The 22,054-nt window shown below is 38.6% G+C and overlaps 1 protein-coding gene across 8 annotated transcripts in view; it reads left to right on the forward strand.

The window, feature by feature from the left end:
- The window catches only part of CEP192 (centrosomal protein 192), a 133,730-nt gene that overhangs the window by 52,287 nt on the left and 59,389 nt on the right, over positions 1-22,054 (forward strand). For all 8 annotated transcript variants that reach the window (XR_004278327.1, XM_032311492.1, XM_032311493.1 and 5 more), the window contains 6 exons: positions 4,097-4,161; positions 4,807-5,016; positions 7,288-7,414; positions 8,858-8,976; positions 15,404-16,232; positions 16,318-16,444. Coding sequence is in view for 7 of the 8 variants with exons in the window: in XM_032311492.1 (XP_032167383.1) it covers positions 4,097-4,161; positions 4,807-5,016; positions 7,288-7,414; positions 8,858-8,976; positions 15,404-16,232; positions 16,318-16,444 (1,477 nt within the window). In the remaining variant the exon portion in view is untranslated. The remainder of the gene's footprint in view (positions 1-4,096; positions 4,162-4,806; positions 5,017-7,287; positions 7,415-8,857; positions 8,977-15,403; positions 16,233-16,317; positions 16,445-22,054) is intronic.

The raw sequence follows: 22,054 nt of genomic DNA on the forward strand, positions 1-22,054 counted from the left end.
ATCATTCTTTCACATTAGTTTAGAACTTCCATCTTGCAGAGTTGGAAGGGACCTCAAGCTGTACATTTTCACTTTTAAAATTCTGTCCTGAACAAAAGAAATATCATCTGAAAAATGAGCAATTACAAAGTCCTATCCATTTTGTTGTTAAACTTAAGAAATGTGGAAATGATGGGAGAAAAGTGACGGAAAACATAAATCTCAAAGAATGAGAGCATTAGGAATATCATCTAGTTTGTTGATTATCTCTGACTGTGAAAGGAAAAACCAGTTTAAGTCTGCAGAACAAATTACATTTTGAGCCTTAGTCTGTGGAGGTGCTGTGCCACTGAGGCCTCCAGCCCCTGAGCATCTGTAAACCTGCGATAAAGAAAGGCATTCAGTGGCCTGTCAAGCCTAGTCGTATTTTTAATAGGCTCAGAACATACCTCAGGAAGAAGTCATTCTGACTACTGCTTGTCCTGAGCTCCTCCTAACCATGTAATGATGTGGAAGGTAGAGACACATAAGGTATTTTTCCATGTCCATCAGCTAAAGGGGGATAAGATAAGAATAAAACAGTAATTAGCAGCATAAGAGACACAAACCAAATGGTTTTGGGAATTTAGAGGAAAAATAACTTTTGCATGAATGGGTGACGGATTTCACGTAGGAGGTAGTAGCTTTTGAGGTAAGAGTTTCAAAAGGTAAATGCTTCAGGGCATGAGAAATTCCAAATGGATAGAAAATCCAATTAAAGAGAATCAAATGAGGAAGTTTGGGTGTGTTTTGAGAGTGGTAAATAGTCCAATGTAGCTAGCATTTATGACAAGGTATGGGAAGAGGAGAGTAGTAAGAGATGAAGAGGTGAAGCTGGAGAAGTAGAGTAGGGCCAAGTAAAGTAGAGTTGAGCTTTGACTGCCGTGTCTGAGTTGAGGCTTGTGTGATAAGCAATAGAGAGCCACTGCAGACTTCAGTGTCCAACTTCCTTTGTGAGTTGTCTTCTGGCAGCAATGGTCAGTTGACTGGGAGATTCCTCAGGATGTTGGAGAAATCTAGGTGTCACAGTGAGAATGAAAAGCAAGTAGAGATTGAAAGACTTGGAAATAAAAATGGTTAGGATTTGGTGACTAGATTTCAGTAAAGAGAGAGGCAAGAAAAGATTGAGGTTTGTGGTTGGAGTTACTTGAGAAAATGGCAGTACCATGAACTGAGGTGGGAAAATCAGAAGAAACTGTAGAATTTTGAATGATTATAGTTTGAGGTGGGAAGTGTGAGCCAGAAACTGGAAATTAAGTTACAGTTCGAGCTTGCTCAACAATATCTTGATTTAGAAAGAACAAGAGGGTACAGACGGGATAGCGGATAGTGATTGTATCACTTAAAAGTCAGTGGTCATGGAATTTTCATGTGTAACTGGTGGGAGTATAAAGTGATAGACCCATTTGGGAAATTTGTCTAGCAGGAGCTTTTGAAGGTAAACTTTATGAACTTCATACTTTAGGGCCCCCAGTAATTCTGCACCAGAGTATATACCCAATGTATAGAGGTACTCTTCACCAAAAGACTAAAATATTTATAGCAGCACTATATAATTAACTCCAAATTAGAAACTCCCAGATTCTCATTAATGATACAGTGGATGGTGTTTATTCACACATTGGAATGCTATGTAGCAATGGAAGTGAATGCTGTGTAGCTACTTGTAGCAGCGGGGATGAATTTCACAAGCATAGTGAATGAAATAATGCAAAATAAGAGTACATGCTATATAAATCTGTCTGTATATATTTCAAAATGTACCCTGCTCTGTGAAGTAAGAAGTAAGGATACTGGTTACCCTCTGATGGGCATGTAGTAACTGGAAGGAAGCTTGATTGGCCTTTTGGGGGTGCTAGCAATGTTATCTCTCTTGACCTAGGGTGTTAATCTGGCCACACAAATGTGTTCATTGAATTGTACACATAAATACTTTTCTCATATATATTTTCTGGTGAGCATACAAAGTAGCAATATTACTGTAGATTTTTCTTGAATGGAAGAATCTGTTAAAGTTTGGAGAAGAAAGTACTTCAGAATCCAACAAATATCAGTTGGAACTGTTTAGTTAATGATTTGAGAAACATTTGATTTTTAAAAAAGATTTTATTTATTTATTTGAGAGAGGGGTGGGGAGAGTATAAACAGAGAGTGAGAAACAGACTCCCTGGTGAGCAGAGAGCCTGATGTGGGGCTCGATCCCAGGACCCTGAGATCATGATGCGAGCCAAAGGCAGCTGCTTAAGCAACTAAGCCACCCATGCACCACAGAAAAACACTCGATATTTAATGCAGTGAAGTAAATGAAGTCTTTCTGGGTTATCTTCTTAGTGGTCTGATTTCCTACTTCCCCTCCCTTGGCTGTTAGAGTTGGTTGGTTGATGCTTTCACATTTTAGGGCAATGGCTTTTAACTCTTTGAGTCATGGGCATCACAGAGAATCCTCATAGAAAAGTCTTTACGTGAAAGATTGTATCTCTAATGTGATTTGAGAGTTTCATTGTTCTTCTGATGCCCATTCATAGGTTAAGAATATGTTTACATAAGAAATGATGGGTTCACAAAGTAAAGAACCCCCACTATCTGGGATGCCTGGGTGGCTCAGTCAGTTAAGCCACTGCCTTCGGCTCGGGTCGTGATCCCAGGGTCCTGGGATCAAGTCCTGCATGGAGCTACCGGCACAGCAGGGAGCCTGCCCATCTCTCCGCCTCTGCCTGCCCCTCTGCCTGCTTGTGTGCATGCGCACTCTCTCTTTGATAAATAAATCTTTACAAAAAAAAAAAAAACAAACAATCCCCACTATCCCATCAAGTAAGGACCTGAGCTATCTCTGGTGTTCTTTTTTTCCTGATTGGAAATAGTCTATTTCTTAAGATTTTTATTATTTTATTTGACAGACAGAGATTACAAGTAGGCAGAGAGGCAGGAAGAGAGAGAGGAGGAAGCAGGCTCCCCGCTGAGCAAAGAGCCCGATAGCCCGATGTGGGGCTCGATCCCAGGACCCTGGGATCATGACCTGAGCCAATAGCAGAGGCTTTAACCCACTGAGCCACCCAGGCACCCTGGAAATAAGTCTATTTCTATTCTCATTATGTTTCTCAGGATGTTAATGTTGAACTGTAAGGGTTTCCAAAAGAGCAGTTTGGATCTGATTAGCTCCTAATGAGCTAATGAGAGAGGGGGATACCTCTTGTTTGGGCCATGGTAGACTGTCTCTTCTGGGTTGCATACAGCTTCCTGTTTCAGCCAGTCTCCTACTAAAGTACCAGGCACAGACCCAGAGTGGGTAGCAGGTAGGCGGAGAGCCTGCAGACTGTCTGATTAGTCAACATGTTTAAAATTCTTTTCTCTTTTAATGACTTGAGCAGGATCATGTGCTTTCTAGTTTGCCACTATCCCATCACTCCCTGCCATGTCACACCTGGACCTTTATGCTCATTTACTTCTGGCCTCTGAGGCATTTTAGTTTGTGGATTTGACTTAGAGATTTAAGGTGTCCAGGCCCGTTCATTTCCCTAAGGTAAACTGAGTTGCTCAGTAGGGACTTTGAGGGCAGATTTTGGATGACCGCTTGTTATAGTTTGTCCAGCCTTTGGGGTTTGCTGGGATGTGGGGCTTTCCTTTCTAACACTGAGACAGTCCTGAGCAAACAGGTGGTTGGGCATCCCAGCAGACCTCTTCACTACAAGTTTATAGGGTGACTTTCTGTTGTGCTGTTTCCAGATAAAATTTCACAGGTATTCCTGGAGCACTTTAAGTCAGTTGTGCCAAAATCTTCAAAAGCTAAAATTAACGTGCATCTTTTACAGATAAGCTTACATTGTAAGGGCCCTTTAGCAAGTTAGGACAAGTTAGTAACTGATAAAATCATTAACAGTGGAGTGTTCATTACTAAAAGTTTAAGAATCAGAGACTTAACATACTTAAAATAGATACATCAGTTGTATGATGAAAGCTTTCATATACTTTTCTCAGTTATTTCTTTACTGTTTCATTTTCCTAACTAAGTTTTCAATATCTGCTAGTTTTTAATTAGGCATTAGTATAATTTAATTATATAAACTAATTATTTTTTAAGCTGAAGCCCTGGATTTGATTGATCAAGATGAAGAAGAATTTAATAAAGAGCATCAATTTATGCAGGTTCGTATTTTATTGGGATTAACCAAAGTTCAAAATTTTACCTATATTCTTTCTGGATAGATACATAGTTTGTATAGAATTATATCTTGCTTTCTCATGTTTACACAGTTTCTTTTTCAGTCATGCTCTCAATTATTAATTAAAAATAACTGCATACTAAATAAGTTCAGTTCACTTAGACTCACCTTAATAGGCTTTAAAGATCTTACCATTGGGGCGCCTGGGTGGCTCAGTGGTTTAAGCCTCTGCCTTCGGCTCGGGTCATGATCTCAGGGTCCTGGGATCGAGCCCCACATCGGGCTCTCTGCTCAGCGGGGAGCCTGCTTCCCCCTCTCTCTCTGCCTGCCTCTCTGCCTACTTGTGATCTCTCTCTGTCTATCAAATAAGTAAATAAAAATCTTTTAAAAAAAAAAAAAAAGATCTTACCATAGTTTTTAACCATGTTTTAAAATGAAGTAATGCTATTTAAACAAATTGAATATATTGATTACCTTATTATTAGCTATTTAAGCTTGATTTTGTCCTGATTTTTTTTAAATGAAGATGTTTAAATTTTCTTAGTTAAATTTTCTTATTTTTGCATATTAGAAGAACAGAAGGAAGCCTTGCTGGGGAAGTAAAATGAAACAATAACTTTCTCCCTAGGAAGAAAATATAGATGCCCAGAACACTTCAGCTGCACTAGGGGATACATCTTGGGGAACTTCAATTAATTATAATTTGTTGAGGAAATCACTTAGCACATCAGATTTGGACAAAGATGATGCCAGTTATTTACGCCTATCTTTAGGAGAGTTCTTTGCTCAAAGATCTGAAGCTCTTGGTTGCCTTGGTGGTGGTTACAATGTGAAAAGAGTAAGTATGATATGTGCTGAAAATGGTTGAATTAATTCATCAGCCCTTATATTTTGAATGTTATGATGATATTAACTATAGCATAGTATCTTTACAGCAGGGACAGAATAGGCATATGATAGAATTGTGGTAGACAGCTCGGGTTTTACAGTCGGTCAGACCCTGACTCCAGTCCTGGTTCTATCTTTTAACTCCTTCTGTGACATGGAGCAATTTATTTAACTCATCTGTGCCTTAATTTTCCAGTTTTTAAAATGGAGTGCTATTTTATAGGGTTTCATAAGAATTAAGTGTGATGGGACACATAAAGCACTTAGCACCAAGGCTAACTTGCAGCAGGTGTTCAATACCTGTTAGTTGATACTGCTATTGTTATATCATTGGTTGATGGGAAGAATTTGAAGATTGATTTTTTTTTTTAAACTTTTACCTGAAAACATGTTTTGGAATATAGGAAAGTTTTGGTTTAATAAGCTGTAATACATGTAAAAATTTGAAAATGTAAGCAATAATAGTAAGTTCTATGAAGAATGGAGGAGACAAACCATGAGAAACTGTGGATTCTGAGAAACAAACTGAGGGTTTTGGAGGGGAGGGGGATGGGAGGTTGGGTGAGCCTGTGGTGGGAATTATGGAGGGCACATATTACATGGAGCAGTGGGTGTGGTGTATAAACAATGCATTTTGGAACATGGGGTGAAAAAAAAGAAGTTGCTTTAGCTGCAGTGGTCAGGGCGACCGACCTCTGAGGAGATGGCATTGAACTGGGACCTAAATGATGGGAAGGAGGAGGCTGCCAAAAGATCTGGAGGCAGAGTGCTCTCAGGAAAGGGCGATCATCATGTGGAGGCTTGGAAAGCAGGCCAGGGGAGCTGATGTAAATGGGGGAAGGGAGGGAGGGTAGGATGGTTCAGTGGTAGAAACATACCAGGACCAGATCATGAGGGGTCATTGTAGGACTTAGGTTCATCTGAAATTAATTGGGAAGAAATGCTTGGAGGCAGGAAGCAACTTTGTCGTGGTGCCGGCGCCATCTCCAAGTGTGACATGATGCTACTGTATATGGAACCTGGGTGGAGAGGGGCAAGAGGAATAGCAACAGGCAGAGGGTTCATACTTGGGAAGAGATGTGAAGGCCGGTGTCTAGAATTATAGTATAGACCCAGAAAAATCAAGGATTCAAGATTCCTTTCAGAGGTCGAGTCAAAAGGCTTGATAAATTCTTTATATGGAGTTGGGTTATTGGAGGGAGTGGTATTAAAACTGGATTTTACTAAATATAATTTGAAATAATAGCCATGGTGTTAGAACTCAAAGTCCAGATACAGGACTTAAATTTGATTTGAACTGGTACCTGCATTTGGTATCTTCAGTTACTTTGACTGGCCTACCTGATTACACCTCAAAGCAGTGTTAAAGAGGAGTGATGATGTTGGGGTTCGCTGACACATCCCATCCCTATACATTCCTGTCTGCGCAGTGAATTAAAAAATGAAAATAAGTGCTTTGGAGAGACAGATTTTCCGTTTTAATTTGATGTTATAAGAGAAGTTGAAGATTAAATGAAATCCTTACTGAACAAACAAAGCACTGGATCGTGGAAAAATACATCTATCATTTAGAATTTCTGTTTTGGTTTGAATTATGAAATGTTACTAGCATTCAAGTTGCTGGATCAAGGGAAAAAATTCCCAGGTGAAGCTCAATTGAAAATTGAGTGCATTTAAGGAATTTACATTTCAGGTCTGACATGTCAAAGTTGTATAAGAAAGACAAGTGGGAATTCCCTGCTCCTTAGCACTTTCTTCCAGGTGCTAGGAACATACCTAATCTTCCCCCCACCCCCAACTAATCTTAATACAGATTTTTTGGATGTATTGTATAAAATAAATACCCTTATACTTAAAAGTTTTAAGAAGGCAGGACATTCTATCTTTTATCTCATTGATATATCACACTGATTATAAACAGTGCCTGACACAGTAGCTACTCCATAATAATTCCTGAAGGAATGAAATGTCTTTCCTGGGTGGTTTGAATTTGGATTTTTTAGTAAAAGCAGCGTATCTGACAGTATTAGTTTGATGATTGAATATGGCAGTAAGTAAAAAAAACTAGACTTTTAAAATTTATCTCTAGTTGAGTTTAAATGAAAAGAACAATTATTTTGTTGAAGTAATTTAGCTAGGTTACCAATAGTAAAATAAAATAGTCTAGAATTTCTCAGAGCAGTTAAAAATTCAGGAAATAACTCACATGTTTGTTTTGTAGCCATCATTTGGTTATTTTATTAGATCACCAGAGAAGAGAGAACCTGTTGCTCTCATAAGAAAATCTGATGTATCAGGAAGTAATTTGGAAAAAGAAATGGCTCATCTTAAGCATGATATATTTTCAGGTAATGGATTAAATGAAGGAATTTTTAGTAACCTTTTTTTAAACTATAAGTTAGTGGTTCTGTGATCATGTTAATGAGTGAAAATGTATATGTTGTTTTGAATTTTTTCAGTATTTGTTACAGATTCTATTCTTATATAACCCATATTGCCTTTTTAGTCGAAAGTGGAAACAAGTCAACCAACATCCACCTAAATCCTTTTGTAAAAAAACAAAGTAAATGAAATACTTCATTTGTTTAATGGGTTAGTTCAAATGGGTTAGTTAATTTTGGTCTATTCAACTACTGAGTTGATGAACTTAATTAGACTTTTGGTTAAGATGATATTTTGAGATTTGGACCATAATAGTCTAAGTATGACAAGTATCTATGATAAATATTTTTTGTAAAGATTTATTTATTTATCTTAGGGGGTGGTGGGATAGAGGGAGAGAGAGAATCTCCAACAGATTCCCTGCTGAGTGTGGAACCTGATGCGGGGCTTGAGCTCATGACCCTGAGATCTTGACCTGAGCCAAAATCAAGAGTTGGATGCTTAACGAAATGAGCCATCCAAGCACCCCTCCATGATAAATATTTAAAATCAGACTTTCTCAGTAATAACATACAATTACTGAACAGCTACTTTTTGTTAGTACAGTGCCTGGTGCTACATATATAAAATTGTACAAGATTTGCTCCAGTCCTTAAAGAGCCTATATCTAGGGGCGCCTGGGTGGCTCAGTGGGTTAAGCCGCTGCCTTCGGCTCAGGTCATGATCCCAGAGTCCCGGGATCGAGCCCCACGTCAGGCTCTCTGCTCGGCGGGGAGCCTGCTTCCTCCCCTCTCTCTCTGCCTGCCTCTCTGTCTACTTGTGATCTCTGTCAAATAAATAAATAAAATCTTAAAAAAAAAAAAAAGAGCCTATATCTAGTGGAGGAGTTGGGATGAAGGGATTAGATATAAAATTAGTTGATTTTCTATTATTGTAAAGAGGGACTCATTTTAATTTTTATTCATTTTTAGAGCAAGTGTGTGCATGAGCAGCAGGGGAGGGGCAGAGAGAGACAGAGGGAGAGAGAGAGAATCTCAAGCAGGGTCCACACTCAGTGGAGAGCCTGACATGGGACTTGATCTCACAACCCTGAGACCATGACCTGAGCTGAAACCAAGAGTCAGATGCTCAACCAGCTGAGCCACCTAGTGCCCCAAGAAGTTCTCTTTTTTTAATTCAGCTTATTGTATATTTGTGAAATGTTTAAAGCTGAAAATATTAAATGAGTTTGTCAGTACTTGAAAGGGAGAGATTAAAATCCACAATCTAAAGTTTAAACTTGGCAAAATCAAATTGAGGTCCAAAGACTCTTCCTTGGCAGTTAGTCATGCTGAGTGGTCCTTATCCCACGGATTGTTTCTGTGAGGTAGTCTATAGATGTAAGTTGAATTGTTGTTTATTTTCTACAGGAGACTTAAAAGCACAGCTAAGTGAAGGATCAGTTACACTTCAGGCTGAAGAACTGGAGAGTATTTCACAAGTGGATGAAAGTGATGTGACATTAACTGCCTCTAACAGCAAAACAGAGGTATCTTGAGCTTTCCATAGAGAAAAACTGAAACTGCATTGTCATAGTTCTTGTATAAGATCAACATAAGGTCACATGTGAAAAATATATACAGTATAATATTTGTTGGGTTTTTTTTGATTCAGTTTTGTTATAAATGTCCTTTGAATTTTCAGAAATATTTTAGTCAATGTATAATAAATATGCATGCCAAGTACATATGTACATACTAAACATAATAAGGATACATAAATTTATTTATAAAACAACCTTACAGTCAGTGAGTTACCACAGCTTACCCATGCATACCCCTAGGTCGAGAAAGAACATCAGTAGTAGCTCAGAAACCACTTTTTTTTCCCTTCTGAGCACTACTCCTTCTATGTGCTATTAATTTTCCCTGCTTTTGAACTTTATAAGAAATCATGTACCATGTATTCTTTTTCTTAGATTTATTTTTCACTTGTGTTTGCTAGATGCACCTCTTTTAAGTATAAGAAGAAGCTCATTTTCATTACTATATGTAGTATTCTATTATATGAATACCCTGCATTAAGCCCATTAGACATGTCCTTTGGACATTTGGGGTCTTATGTCAATATGACACTGTGGCTTTGTAAGTCTTGTTACCTTATTTTTCTTGTAAAGTATCTTGACTATTCTTGGCCATTTGCATTTCCATATATATTTTAAAATCACTTTGCCACCTTCAGCAAACCAACCGGTAGTACTGTTGGGCTTTTAACTGGTGTTCCATTTAATCTGTCAAACAGTCAGCCTGACACCTTTATAATTCTGAATCTTACAATTCATGAAAATTATATATCCTTCCACTTAGGCTTTAATTTTTATTTGTATTTTATGATTGTTTTGTGGGATGACTGCGCATCATTTGGACTTCTTTCTAACTTGTTGAAACAATGTTTTAATACTGCCTTTCTTAGCTTCACTCTTCCTTTTTTTGGCTAAACGGAAATACATGTTTTTTCAAATACTCAACTTACATGTAGCGACCATGCTCAATTTACTATTAACTCTAATAATTACTCGTATTTTCTGTATATGCAGTTTTATCTTCTGAGAATAACAATAGTTTTGTTCCTTTCTGATTTTGATACCTTCAATTTCTTTGACTGGCCTACCTGATTATACCTCAGAGCAGTGTTGAAGAAGAAGTAATGATGTTGGGGTTTCCTGACAGGGCAGGAAAGCTCTTCAGTATTTTATTTTTAAATTGGATGTGTGCTACTATGTGGTCGACTAATCTTCTACAAAGCAGGAAAAAATATCCAATGGAAAAAGACAGTCTCTTCAATAAACGGTGTTGGGAAAACTGGACAGCAACACGGAGAAGAATGAAACTGGACCACTTTGTTATGCCATACACAGAAATAAATTCAAGATGGATGAAAGACCTAAAGGTGAGACAGGAAACCATCAAAGTCCTAGAGGAAAACATAGGCAAGAACATCTCCGACCTTAGCCGTAGCAACTTCTCACTAGACATGTTGCCTGAGGCAAGGGAAACAAAAGGAAAAATGAACTATTGGGACTTAACCAAGATAGAAAGCTTCTGCACAGCAAAGGAAACAACACAACTAAAGGGCAACCTACAGAATGGGAGAAGATATTTGCAAACAACATACCTGATAAAGAGCTAGTATCCAAAATCTATAAATAACTGATCAAACTCAACACCCAAAAACTGAATAATCTAGTTAAGAAATGGGCAGAAGACATGAATAGACTTTTTTCCAAAGAAGGCATCCAGATGGCTAACAGGCACATGAAAAGACGCTCAATATCACTCATCATCAGGGAATCACAAATCAAAATCAAGATGAGCTACCACCTCACACCTGTCAGAATGGCTAAAATGAACAACACAGGAGACAATAGATGTTGGCGAGGATGCGGAGAAAGGGGAACACTCTTACACTGTTGGTGGGAATGCAAATGGATGCAGCCACTCTGGAAAACAGTATGGAGGTTCCCCAAAAAATTAAAAATAGAGCTACCCAATGACCCAGCAATTGTACTACTACTAGGTATTTACCCAAAGGATACAAAAATACAAATTTGAAGGGGCACATGGACCCCAGTGGTTATAGCAGCATTAGCAATAGCTAAATAGTTTAGCAATAGCTAAACTACAGAAAGAGCCTAAGTGTCCATTGACTGATGGATGGATAAAGAAGATGTGGTGTATATCTAAAATAGATGATTACTCAGCCATCAGAGATCTTGACATTTGTATCAATGAATGGAGCTAGAGCGTATTATGCTAAGCCAAATAAATCAGAGAAAGACAAATACCATGTGACTTTACTCATATGTAGAATTTAAGAAACAAAACAGATGAACATGGGTGAAAAAAAGAGAAAGGCAAAACATAAGAGCCTCTTACCTATAGAGAACGAACTGAGGGTTGATGGAGGGATGTGGGTGGGGAATGGGCTAAATGGGTGATGGGCATTAAGAAGGGCACTTGTGGGGTGCCTGGGTGGCTCAGTGGGTTGGGGCCTCTGCCTTCAGCTCAGGTCATGATCCCAGGGTCCTGGGATCGATCCCCGCATCGGGCTCTCTGCTCCGTGGGAAGCCTGCTTTCTCCTCTCTCTCTGCCTGCTTCTGATCTCTGTCTGTCAAATAAATAAATAAAATCTTAAAAGAAAAACCTCAGGGGTACCTGGGTGGCTCAGTGGGTTAAAGCCTCTGCCTTCGGCTCAGGTCATGATCTCAGGGTCCTAGGATCGAGTCCCGCATCGGGCTCTCTGCTCAGCGGGGAGCCTGCTTCCTCCTCTCTCTCTCTCTGCCTGCCTCTCTGCCTACTTGTGATCTGCCTCTGTCAAATAAATAAATAAAATATTAAAAAAAAAAGGGCACTTATTATGATGAGCACTGGGTGTTTATATGTAAGTGATGAATCACTGCATTCCACTCCTGAGACCAATATTACACTGTCTGTTAACTAACTAGAATTTTAAAATTTGGAAGAAAAAGGTAAATTAGATGGGTGCTGTAGTTTTTATTTATTATCAGTTTTTAAAAATCCCTTCTGATACTTGTCAGCTAATTTGCTTTGTTTTTAACTTGTAAGGAGGTTGAATCTTGTCAAATGCTTTTTTGCATCAGCTTTCTTTTTTTCTGGTAATGTGGTGAATCACAAGAAATAGTTTTTAAATGTTCTGTTGTTCTTCTATACTTGGAATACACCTATCCTTTTTATAGATTGTTGGATTCATTGCTTATGATCTACTTAGAGTGTGTGTCTGTGAGTGAGCAGAATGCCTTTTTGGTTTCGTTATCAAGGTTTTGATCATCTCATTTTTTTTTCCTGTTTTTATCAAAGAGTGGAAGAATGGTACTCTTATTTTTATTTATTTATTTTTTTTAAATTGGTGCTGTTAGATTTTGGTAGTGTACATCGGTGAAATCCTCAGAGTCTGGAATTTTCTTTAATACTTTTTAATCACTGACTCAGTTTTTTTTTTTTTTTTTAAAGATTTTATTTATTTGAGAGAGAGAGCACGTAACTGCATGAGCAGGGTGAAGGGCAGAGGGCAAGGGAGAGGAGCAAGCAGAGTCCCACTGAGCAGGGAGCCTGATCGAAGGACCCCGGGATCATGATCTGAGCTGAAGTCAGACACTTAACTGACTGGGCCACCCAGGTGCCCTCGATTTCTTAAATAGTTATAGGACTATTCTGATCTTTAAAACTTGTGTCAGTTTTAATAAATTGTAGGTTCCTAGGAATTAAAACCTTTCATCTAAACTTGAAAATCTATCACTCTGTATAAATTGACAAATATTGACCGTAATATCCTCTTGTGATTGTTTAATATTTTAGGTTCTTAAGGAATATCTTCTTTGTTATGTATTGGCTCTTTTCCCTCTGTTTTCTTAGTCATTCTTAGCAGGTATTTCTCAATTTTATTAATTCATTCATTTATGTATTCTCTATCTTCTATTCATATTTTTTAGTCTTTATTTCCTTCCTTATATTTTCTGGGGATTTAATTTGTTGTTTTTCTAACTTCTAGATATAAATGTTAAGCTTAATTTTTCTGCCTTTCTGGTTTTCTTACATAAACATCTAATGGTATAAATTTTTCTGAGAGCAGGGATTTTGTTGCATCCTGTACTATTTTTTACATCACATATATTTTGCTAAGTCATACTCTCTTTTTTTTTTTCCTTAAGATTTTATTTATTTACTTGACAGAGATCACAAGTAGGCAGAGAGGCAGGCAGAGAGAGAGAGGAGGAAGCAGGCTCCCCACGGAGCAGAGAGCCCGATGTGGGGCTCGATCCCAGGACCCTGGGATCACGACCCAAGCCGAAGGCAAAGGCTTTAACCCACTGAGCCACCCAGGTGCCCCAGTCATACTGTCTTTATAATTCCATTTTAAATATTTTCTGATTTCTCTGGTCCATTGTGTTATGCAAGTGTATTGCCTAGTTTCCAAACATTTAGGGGTTTTCCAAATTTTTAAATATTGATTCTAGGCCTGTTATACTGTAGTCAGAGAAAGATAGGTTTTAGTCCTTTGAAGTTTGTTGAAACACGATGTATGGCTCAACATTTGTTCCATTTTTGAAAATATCTTCTGTGCACATGACAGGAATGCCTGTGGTGTGATCTTTGGTTGCTCTCTTTTGTATGTTTTATTTAGGAAAATTTATTAAATCATAGTGATGAAACTATCATTAAAAATATTGTACTTGTTCTTTCAGTTATTTAGATATTAAAATCTCACACTGTGATTATGGATTTGTCTATTACATACTGTGAATCTGGCATTATTTTCTTTAAAAATTTTGAAGTTGTGTTTTTAGGGTACATACAAATTAGAATTGTTCTCTCTGATGAATCAGACCTTCTGTCATTGTGTATGACCGCCTTTGTCTGTGGTTACGCGTTTTTTTTTTTTTTTTTTTTTTTTTTTTTTTTTTTTTTAAAGATTTTATTTATTTATTTGACAGAGAGAAATCACAAGTAGACGGAGAGGCAGGCAGAGAGAGAGAGAGGGAAGCAGGCCCCTGCTGAGCAGAGAGCCTGTGGTTACGCTTTATGCCTTAAGTCGAGTCCAGTGTTAACATAGGTGACACCAGCTTTTGCTCTGTAGTGTTTATTGTTTACATGTTGTATCTTTTCCTATTTTGCTTTTAACCTTTTACAGGAAAAGTCGCTGAAATAATTTGAGGCCATGGGAGATACAGTCTTCCAGACAGGATTTGTGTTTGCTTCTGACACGAAAGAGGACACTAGCAAGACATAAATAGGAACCATGGGTAAACAACTGAAATGGAAGCCACGGCAAAGAAACATAAACCTATTTATTATTTTAAAAATGCAAGTTAAGACTTCTGTCTCCAGTAATAGCAGACTAAGCAATGCATACCAACTCTGGCTGACAACTGTTAGAACTGGATAGCGTATCCAGAAGCATCTCTTAGAAGGCGCAGGAGAGCTTTAAAAAAAAAAAAAAAAAAGGAACAAAAAAATATTGGGCCAAAATCCAAGAATCCAAGAGAAGGAAGAATCCCAGTACTGAGGATACTCTTTCCTGTGGAGATCTATTGCTTCAAGAAGATGCTATGGATAAGAGTTTTAAGAAGAAACTTAGCAAAGGTGTTCTTATGGGAGTGAGGGAATCAAAACAGAGTTCAGTGTCCACCAATGATGAGAGCCTAGCCATGTAAACAACCATGCTTTACGATGAGACCATAAAGGGCTACACACCTTAGGAGAAAAGACGAACCAAAATTAGGCTGGCTCTCATAAGGACTGAGGCCCAGCTCCAATCAGCTCAGTCCCAATACCTGGATCAAAGTGATCTGAGACTGCTAGTGTTCCTCATTTCTAACAACTGAATGAAATTACCAAGAATTATACTTGGAATCACAATGGCTTAAAGGTTTCTCAATCCCAGTATCTTAATTTTTTGTTTTAAATTATCATCTGGGGGCGCCTGGGTGGCTCAGTGGGTTGAAGCCTCTGCCTTCGGCTCGGGTCGTGATCCCAGGGTCCTGGGATCGAGCCCCACATCGGGCTCTCTGCTTGGCGGGGAGCCTGCTTCCTCCTCTCTCTCTCTCTGCCTGCCTCTCTGCCTACTTGTGATCTCTGTCTGTCAAATAAATAAAATCTTAAAAAAAAATAAAAATTAAAAAAAAATTATCATCTGGTTCAGTTTTAACACCTCTTTAGCATCTCTTCAACTCCTGAAGACTTTTCAAAAATAATTGATAATCCAATTTTGTGAGTAACCCAGTACTCTGTAATTAAAGTTGATAACAGCTATCTGTTTTTTAATTAGGATATTTAATTGGTATACCATTAATTTCTAGCTGCTGTTAAACTTTATGTGACATGTAAAGATTAAACTAATATGTATATGTCCATGGGAACTGAGATAAATTTATCTGATGTGAATTTTCTCCTTTCTAGGACAGTTTCTTCATGAGTAGCCAACCCCAAAGATACAAAAGCAAGCCGCCTTCTGGCAATGATTCTGTCCTTAGGATAAGCACCATTGCTTCAGCCATTGCAGATGTGTCGGTAAGTACCGATCCTGCCCAGCTTGCTGCCATGATCAAGGCACTTTCAAATAAAACCAGAGAGAAGACTTTTCAGGAAGATAATAAACAAAAGGACTGTTCCATGCTGCCTCATTTCTTGCCTAATGATACAGAAAAAAGTAATGGATCCAGCATGTTTGATATGGAGAAATACCTTAAAAAAACAGAATTTAGTAGATACGAAAGTGGACTAGAAAACTTTTCAAGAGCTGGTACATCTGGTCTGTGGGATTCATCTTTGCCAAAAGAACGGACTACACAAGACATCCATACAGTGGACTTAGGTGCCACTAATATAAGTATGAGGGAACCAGAAGAAAATAAAGCATTTTCTGTTTATGGTGAAAACAGAGAGAGCAAGAATCAAGAATCATTGAGAACAAACTGTCCAAATTCAATTCTTACAAATAGAAAAGAGAGTGAAAGTACCATAGTTGATGTGAAGACATATGCTATGGACAACAAATTACCAGATACTGGTAACTGTGAAACAGCCACCTCAGTATCCACTCCAACATCTAATAGATATTCATTAGTACGGAACCACAGGATAGCATCCGTTTGGCTGTCAGGAGACTGTGAAGAAATACCAAATAGTAGAGAAAATCAGAGGCAAAATGAGTGTGTTAGTGAAGCAAGCAATGGTGAAAAACATGTGACTTTTGGAAAACATTCCATAATCACACCTAAAAATGTTGGTAAGTATTGAAGTAATTGGTCATGTTCACAAAATTACAAGTGATTTTTTTGTTGTTCTCATCAAAAATAACACCTGTCTGATAGATTTGAAAAATCACTCTCCTGAGCATGGTGGACATAGCTCAGAGGATGACCAGGAGAGCTTCAGACCTTCCTCTTCTCCACTGAGTCATTCTTCTCCTAGTGAAATTTCTGGAACAAGTTTATCAGGGTAAGTGCTTACCTTTTTTTTTTTCCCTTTTTCTTTAAAAATACATGTGCAGTATAAGAAAATTGGAAAAAGTGTAGAGAAGAAAAATAATCATTTATAGGTTCATTTCTCAAAGGTAACCACTTGTTTTGCCAGCTTTTAAATGATGTTCTTTGAGTCCCACCTGTGTTAGTTTCCCATGGCTGCCATAGCAAAGTGCCACAAACTGGGTAGTTTAACACAACAGAAAGGTATTACCTCATACTCTGTAGGCAAGAAGTTCAGGGCCATGTTCTCTCTGAAGCTTTTTAGGGGAGGGGCACCTGGCTGGCTCAGTTTATAGAGCATGTAACTCTGGATCCCAGGATTGTGAGTTCCAGCCCCTTGTTGGGTGTAGAGTTTACTTACAAATAAAAAAAAATCTTTAGACTAAAACTTTTAGGGGAGGACCCTTCCTTACCTCTTTCAGCTTCTGATGGTTGTAGGCGTCCATTGGTTTCTAGATGAATTACTCTAATCTCTGCCTCTGCATTCACAGTGGATTAAGGATCCAACCTCTTCCACTATGACCTCATTTTAACTAATTACATCTGCAGTGACCCCCATTTCCAAATAAAGTCACATTCTTAAGTATTGGGGATTAATACTTTAACATACGCTTTTTTGAAAACACAGCTCAACCCATAACAGCCTCTATCACCAATGAGAAAATGAGGGAGCTTATTCTCATGTTCTTTCCCTTTCTGCTTTTTTCTTTTTTAGTTACATAATTTCTGCATTGGCATTTCATTTGCATTTTGATTCATCACTGTATCCTACACTTGTTTCGTTTTTATTCTGTAGTTAGATACATTCTTTTCTAGCCATCAGGTGTTTCCTCTCTCCACTGAGGGAAGTCGGTGCTGTGGTAGTTTGCTGAGATGACGGAGGGAACAGTACTCTAGGCTCTTTCATGTTCCACAGTTAACCTGTGGCTTTTGTAATGAAAGCATAGCTTGGCTTTGTTTAAAATCTTTGGCTTACGTTTTCCTCCCCTAAGTCTTTTGTAGGAATTGCTTTACTGTTTCTGTGGAATGCTTTACTGTTTCTGTGGAATGTAGGAGGGAAATCTGAGGCACCCCACTTCTTTCTGCTTCAGACCTGGTCTTTTTGTAAGCTTATGCCAGAGATGCTCTCTTTCAAGTCTAGTTTAATTTTATTAGGCTGTATCTCTGTGTTGACTCTTCATGGTTATTTTGTTGCATCATACAGTATACCCTTCAATATGGGAATTCAAGCATTTATTTATTGAAGGAAAATTTGCTCCAGCCCTTTACTGCTCCCAGAACTCTAGTGATTCATATGTGGGATCTATTTTGCTTGACATCTGCATTTATTTTCTCTTTAATCCTTTAGGAACTTATTACTGTGGAAAAATTATAGATCACAGGAAGTTACAAAGATATTATAGAGGGATTCCCATATCCACTTAAACCAGTTTCCCCTAGTGGTTACATCTCTCATAATTATAGCAGGGTGTCATCACCAGAAACTTGTCGTGGAACAGTGAATGTGTGGGTAGAATTTGGTGTCATTTTATCACAGGTGTGAATTCATGTAACCACCACCACAATCAGAGACACAGAACTTCACCACCACCACAATGCTCTGGCTCTTTCTTAATTTCTCTTTCATCTTATTTGCATTTCACATTTTTGATCTCTGCACTCCTTGAAGTGTTTTTTAGACTGTCTCCTTTCCTGTGCGTACTTTACAGTTTTCATCTTGTTTTCTGTGGTTTTGGTATTTTTTAATTACATATGAAGGCATTTAATAAAAACTATTAGTACTCTCATATAAAGCCTTACATTATTATTTTTTTCCATCACACTGCCCTTGGTCAGAGATAGAATGCTGGCTGGCTGGTCTTACTACTCTTGGACTCACCTGCCTTTTTTTTTTTTTTTTTGTCTTTCTAAGAAAATATACTTATCTGTTATGTGTAGGAAATATATCTTAGGGGAATACTAACGTTTCTCATGAACTTGGTATATGTTCAGATACTTTGAATATTTAACCTTTCTAAAGTGACCATGGAATTGGTAAGCTTTCTCCACATGGGTAAGCTAACCAGGCACCTGCAACCCCAGTTCTTAGCGTGGGGCAACACAACGGGACTTAAAAAGAAAAGGCCAATTTAGAAGAGGGTAAGTGTGTTCTGAATTAAAATCGCAGGGGAAGATGCAGTGAGAGTGAGGGAGTGTTGCTGAGTTGCTCAGCATACGTGCTTTACTGCCATAGCCACCAAAACAAATACTAGTTGAGATCTCTTCATCACTCCCTGGCATGTAGGTTAATCCATGAATCATTTGGGGGTGTGATTTAGCCTACTAGCGTGCTTCCTGTCAGACTTTTGGCCCACTCCTAACTCAATTTTAGGATTTCGCAGTATGCATTGTTGTATTTTATTTTTACTGTTGTATAATTAACATACAGTAAAATACACAGATCTTAGAGGTTTCATTCAGTGGGTTTCTGACACTTACATACACCTATTTAAACATTACCACCTAGAATATATAAAACATGTACGTCCCTCCATTAACAATCCTTTGCCTTTTTCTTTTCTTTTTTAAAGATTTTATTTATTTGAGAGAGAGAGCATGAGAGGGGCGAGGGGCTGAGCAGAGGGCCCAATGTGGGACTGATCCTGGGACTCCAGGATCATGACCTGAGCGAAGGCAGTTGCTTAACAACTGAGCCAGCCAGGTGCCCCCTTTGCCTTTTTCAAGTCACTTCTCCTCCTCCCACCCGGCCACCCACTTGTATCGTCATAGTTTAGTTTTTGTTATTATATTTCATATGAGTGGAATCATATATTTTTCTGTGTCTAGCTGCCAACGCGTTGACATGTTTCTGAGATTTATCCTGTGGTTGACTGTACCAGTAGCTGCTCTTGTGCATTGCTGTGTAGCACTCCCATCATGTGACTGTCACCGTCCTGTGTATCTGTTCTCCTGGGGCAGAGTATGCATTTGCATCTAAGCCTCATTTCCAGCTCTGTTTTAGCTTCCTACTACAGCTTTCTCTTTTTTTCCTTGTCAACTTCAAATGCCTGTGTCAGTTTCTTTGTTGGTTTTCCTGAATTATGGTAAACTCTGTATACATAGTTATTTCTTCAGCGGAGGAAGTTTTGTTTTCTGTTACTTTTGATTGTTGACATGTTCCACCAATTCTCTCTTCCTCTTGAGAACCTTGATTTCCCATTAGTTGACACTCCATTCTCTGGTCATTTATGACGATTTTCTTTTCCCTAATTTTCATTTCTTTATACATTTACTCTGTACCGTGGGGTAGAGGCTCGGGTGTTTATCATCTGCATCACTGATCTTCTGTAGCATCAGTTAGGCTTTTTATCGCTGCCAATATCAGCTTTGGTTTTGTGTTCATTTATTTTTATTGAAGTTCTCCTTGTACTTTTTTAATATGGTAAAATGAGTGTGATTTTTTTTTCGAGTGTGATATTTTTATTCTTTTTCTCTGGATTTCTACCAACTTGTATTGCATTAAGCTTTTCTTATTGTTGTTTTTTATAGACTATTTATTTGAGAAAGACAGAGAGCGTGAGTGCCTGAGTTGGGGGTGGGATAGAGGGAGAGGGAGAAGCAGACTCCCCGCTGAGCAAGGAGCCCAATGTGAGGCGCCATTCCAGGACCACAAGATCGTGACCTGAGCCGAAGGCAGCCCCTTAACCAACTGAGCCACCCAGGTGCCCCTGTTTTTTGTTTTTTGTTTTTTGTTTTAAGATTTTATTTATTTCACAGAAAGAACACAAGTAGGCAGAGAGGTAGGCAGAGGGAGAGGGAGAAACAGGCTCTGCTGAGCAGAGAGCCGGATGTGTCTGCTGTAGGCAGACACTTAACAACTGAGCTACCCAGGTGCCTTTTTGTGTTTTGTTTTAATATTTATTATAGCTATACTGTTGGCCAGAATTTTTCTCTCTTCAGTGGCAACATTTTCTTGGTGAGTGTACTTTTTATCTGGTAAGTTTTGCTGCTCATTAGCATTCCTGTTAGCTAGTCTTCCAGCTGGTTTCCAGCAGGTCCATAGAGCTGATTTAGACCTTCTAGTTCCAGAACTGCCTTTCTATCTCTGTGTGGCTGGCACCTTGGCAGTTTTGGGATTCCTTTGAAGTTTGACATCTTAGCTAAAATTCTCTATTTCCATGTTTTCATTCTTTTAGAAGGGGAGGGGCAGAAGGAGAGGGAAAGAATCTTAAGCAGGCGCCACACCGAGCACAGACCCTGACCCGGGGCTGGATCTCACAATCCTGAGATCATGACCTGCTGAAATCAAGAGTTGGACACTTAACTGACTAAGCTACACAGGCTTCTCTGTTTCCAAGTGTTCTTACAGTTCACTTCTCATTATTTGAGGTAATACACCCAAAATGCATTTGTTCTTTCAATCAGAGGAACTAGACTAGGGGTGCCAAGGTGGCTTAGTTAGTTAAGCATCTGCCATCAGCTCAGGTCATGATCTCAGGGTCCTGGGATGCTTCTCCCTCTCCCTCTATCCCTCCTCCCTGCTTGTGCTCTCTCTTTCTCAAATAAATAAAAAAAAAATCGTTAAAAAAAAAAAAAAAGGAACTAGAGTAATGCAGCACATCACCCTAGTAACCCAGAACTTTTTTCATGTTGTATCATGGTATCTGTGTGTGTGTGTGTGCATGTGTGCATGTGCATGTGTATACATACATATAGGAACCCATGTGGGTGCATGTCATGCAGAAGCTGAAATAGGCCTGAAGCAATTTGGTTAATATTCTGTGACCATTGGTTAGAAATTCACTAACTAGTTTTTTGTCAGTACCATTGTCTCAATTTGGGGCTTTCCAAAGATCCAGAATTCAAAATGGGGTTTTCTCAGTATGTGATGCCCAGCTTAGTATTCTGAACTTTGTGCAAAAAAAAAAAGTGATGGGGTAAAATTCAGTCCAGTTAGAGCTGAACTGAAGCGACAGGGCCGAGTGTGCTTGCAGTAGGTGCCACAGCTGCTGTCCACAGCAGTTGTTCCTGTTCAGTGGGGCTCTGCTGCTTCATCTCTCTCCTTGCAGTGGGTTGATCTGGCCCTGGGATGGGTGTTGGCTAACAGAACATGGCATGTGTATTAGGTAGATGTGGGATCTTTTCATATTTATTGCTTTCTAATTTTTTTTTTCTTAATGCCACAAACATCTTTCTGAGTCAAAGGATAGTACTTAACAGCATGATTTAAAATAGCTGAATAGGGTTTTATTGTATGTTTGTGTCATAGCCTAATTTCTCGCACATTTTTAAGACGTAGCCTTTTGGCAGAGTCTTTATAATAAGCATTGATTTTTTTTTTCCCCCCTTAGGATTAGTTCCTAGGTTTGGAATGTCTGAGTCAAAGTGCTGTGATAAGCATTGCTTAATTACTCAGTCAGAAGGTGCCCCACTTCATATTCCACTTAGCAGTGTATGGCCGGTCCCGTTTCTTTGAACTTACGTACATGATTCTTTCTTTTCATATGTGCTCTTTCAGGGCAGGAACTTTTGAAGGCTTGGCTCATTGCTTTATATCAGGTATTCGATAAATGTTTATCAGATGAATAGCTAACATTATTAATAC

The sequence above is a fragment of the Mustela erminea genome, chromosome 13 (assembly GCF_009829155.1).
Source record: "Mustela erminea isolate mMusErm1 chromosome 13, mMusErm1.Pri, whole genome shotgun sequence".
NCBI lineage: Eukaryota > Metazoa > Chordata > Mammalia > Carnivora > Mustelidae > Mustela > Mustela erminea.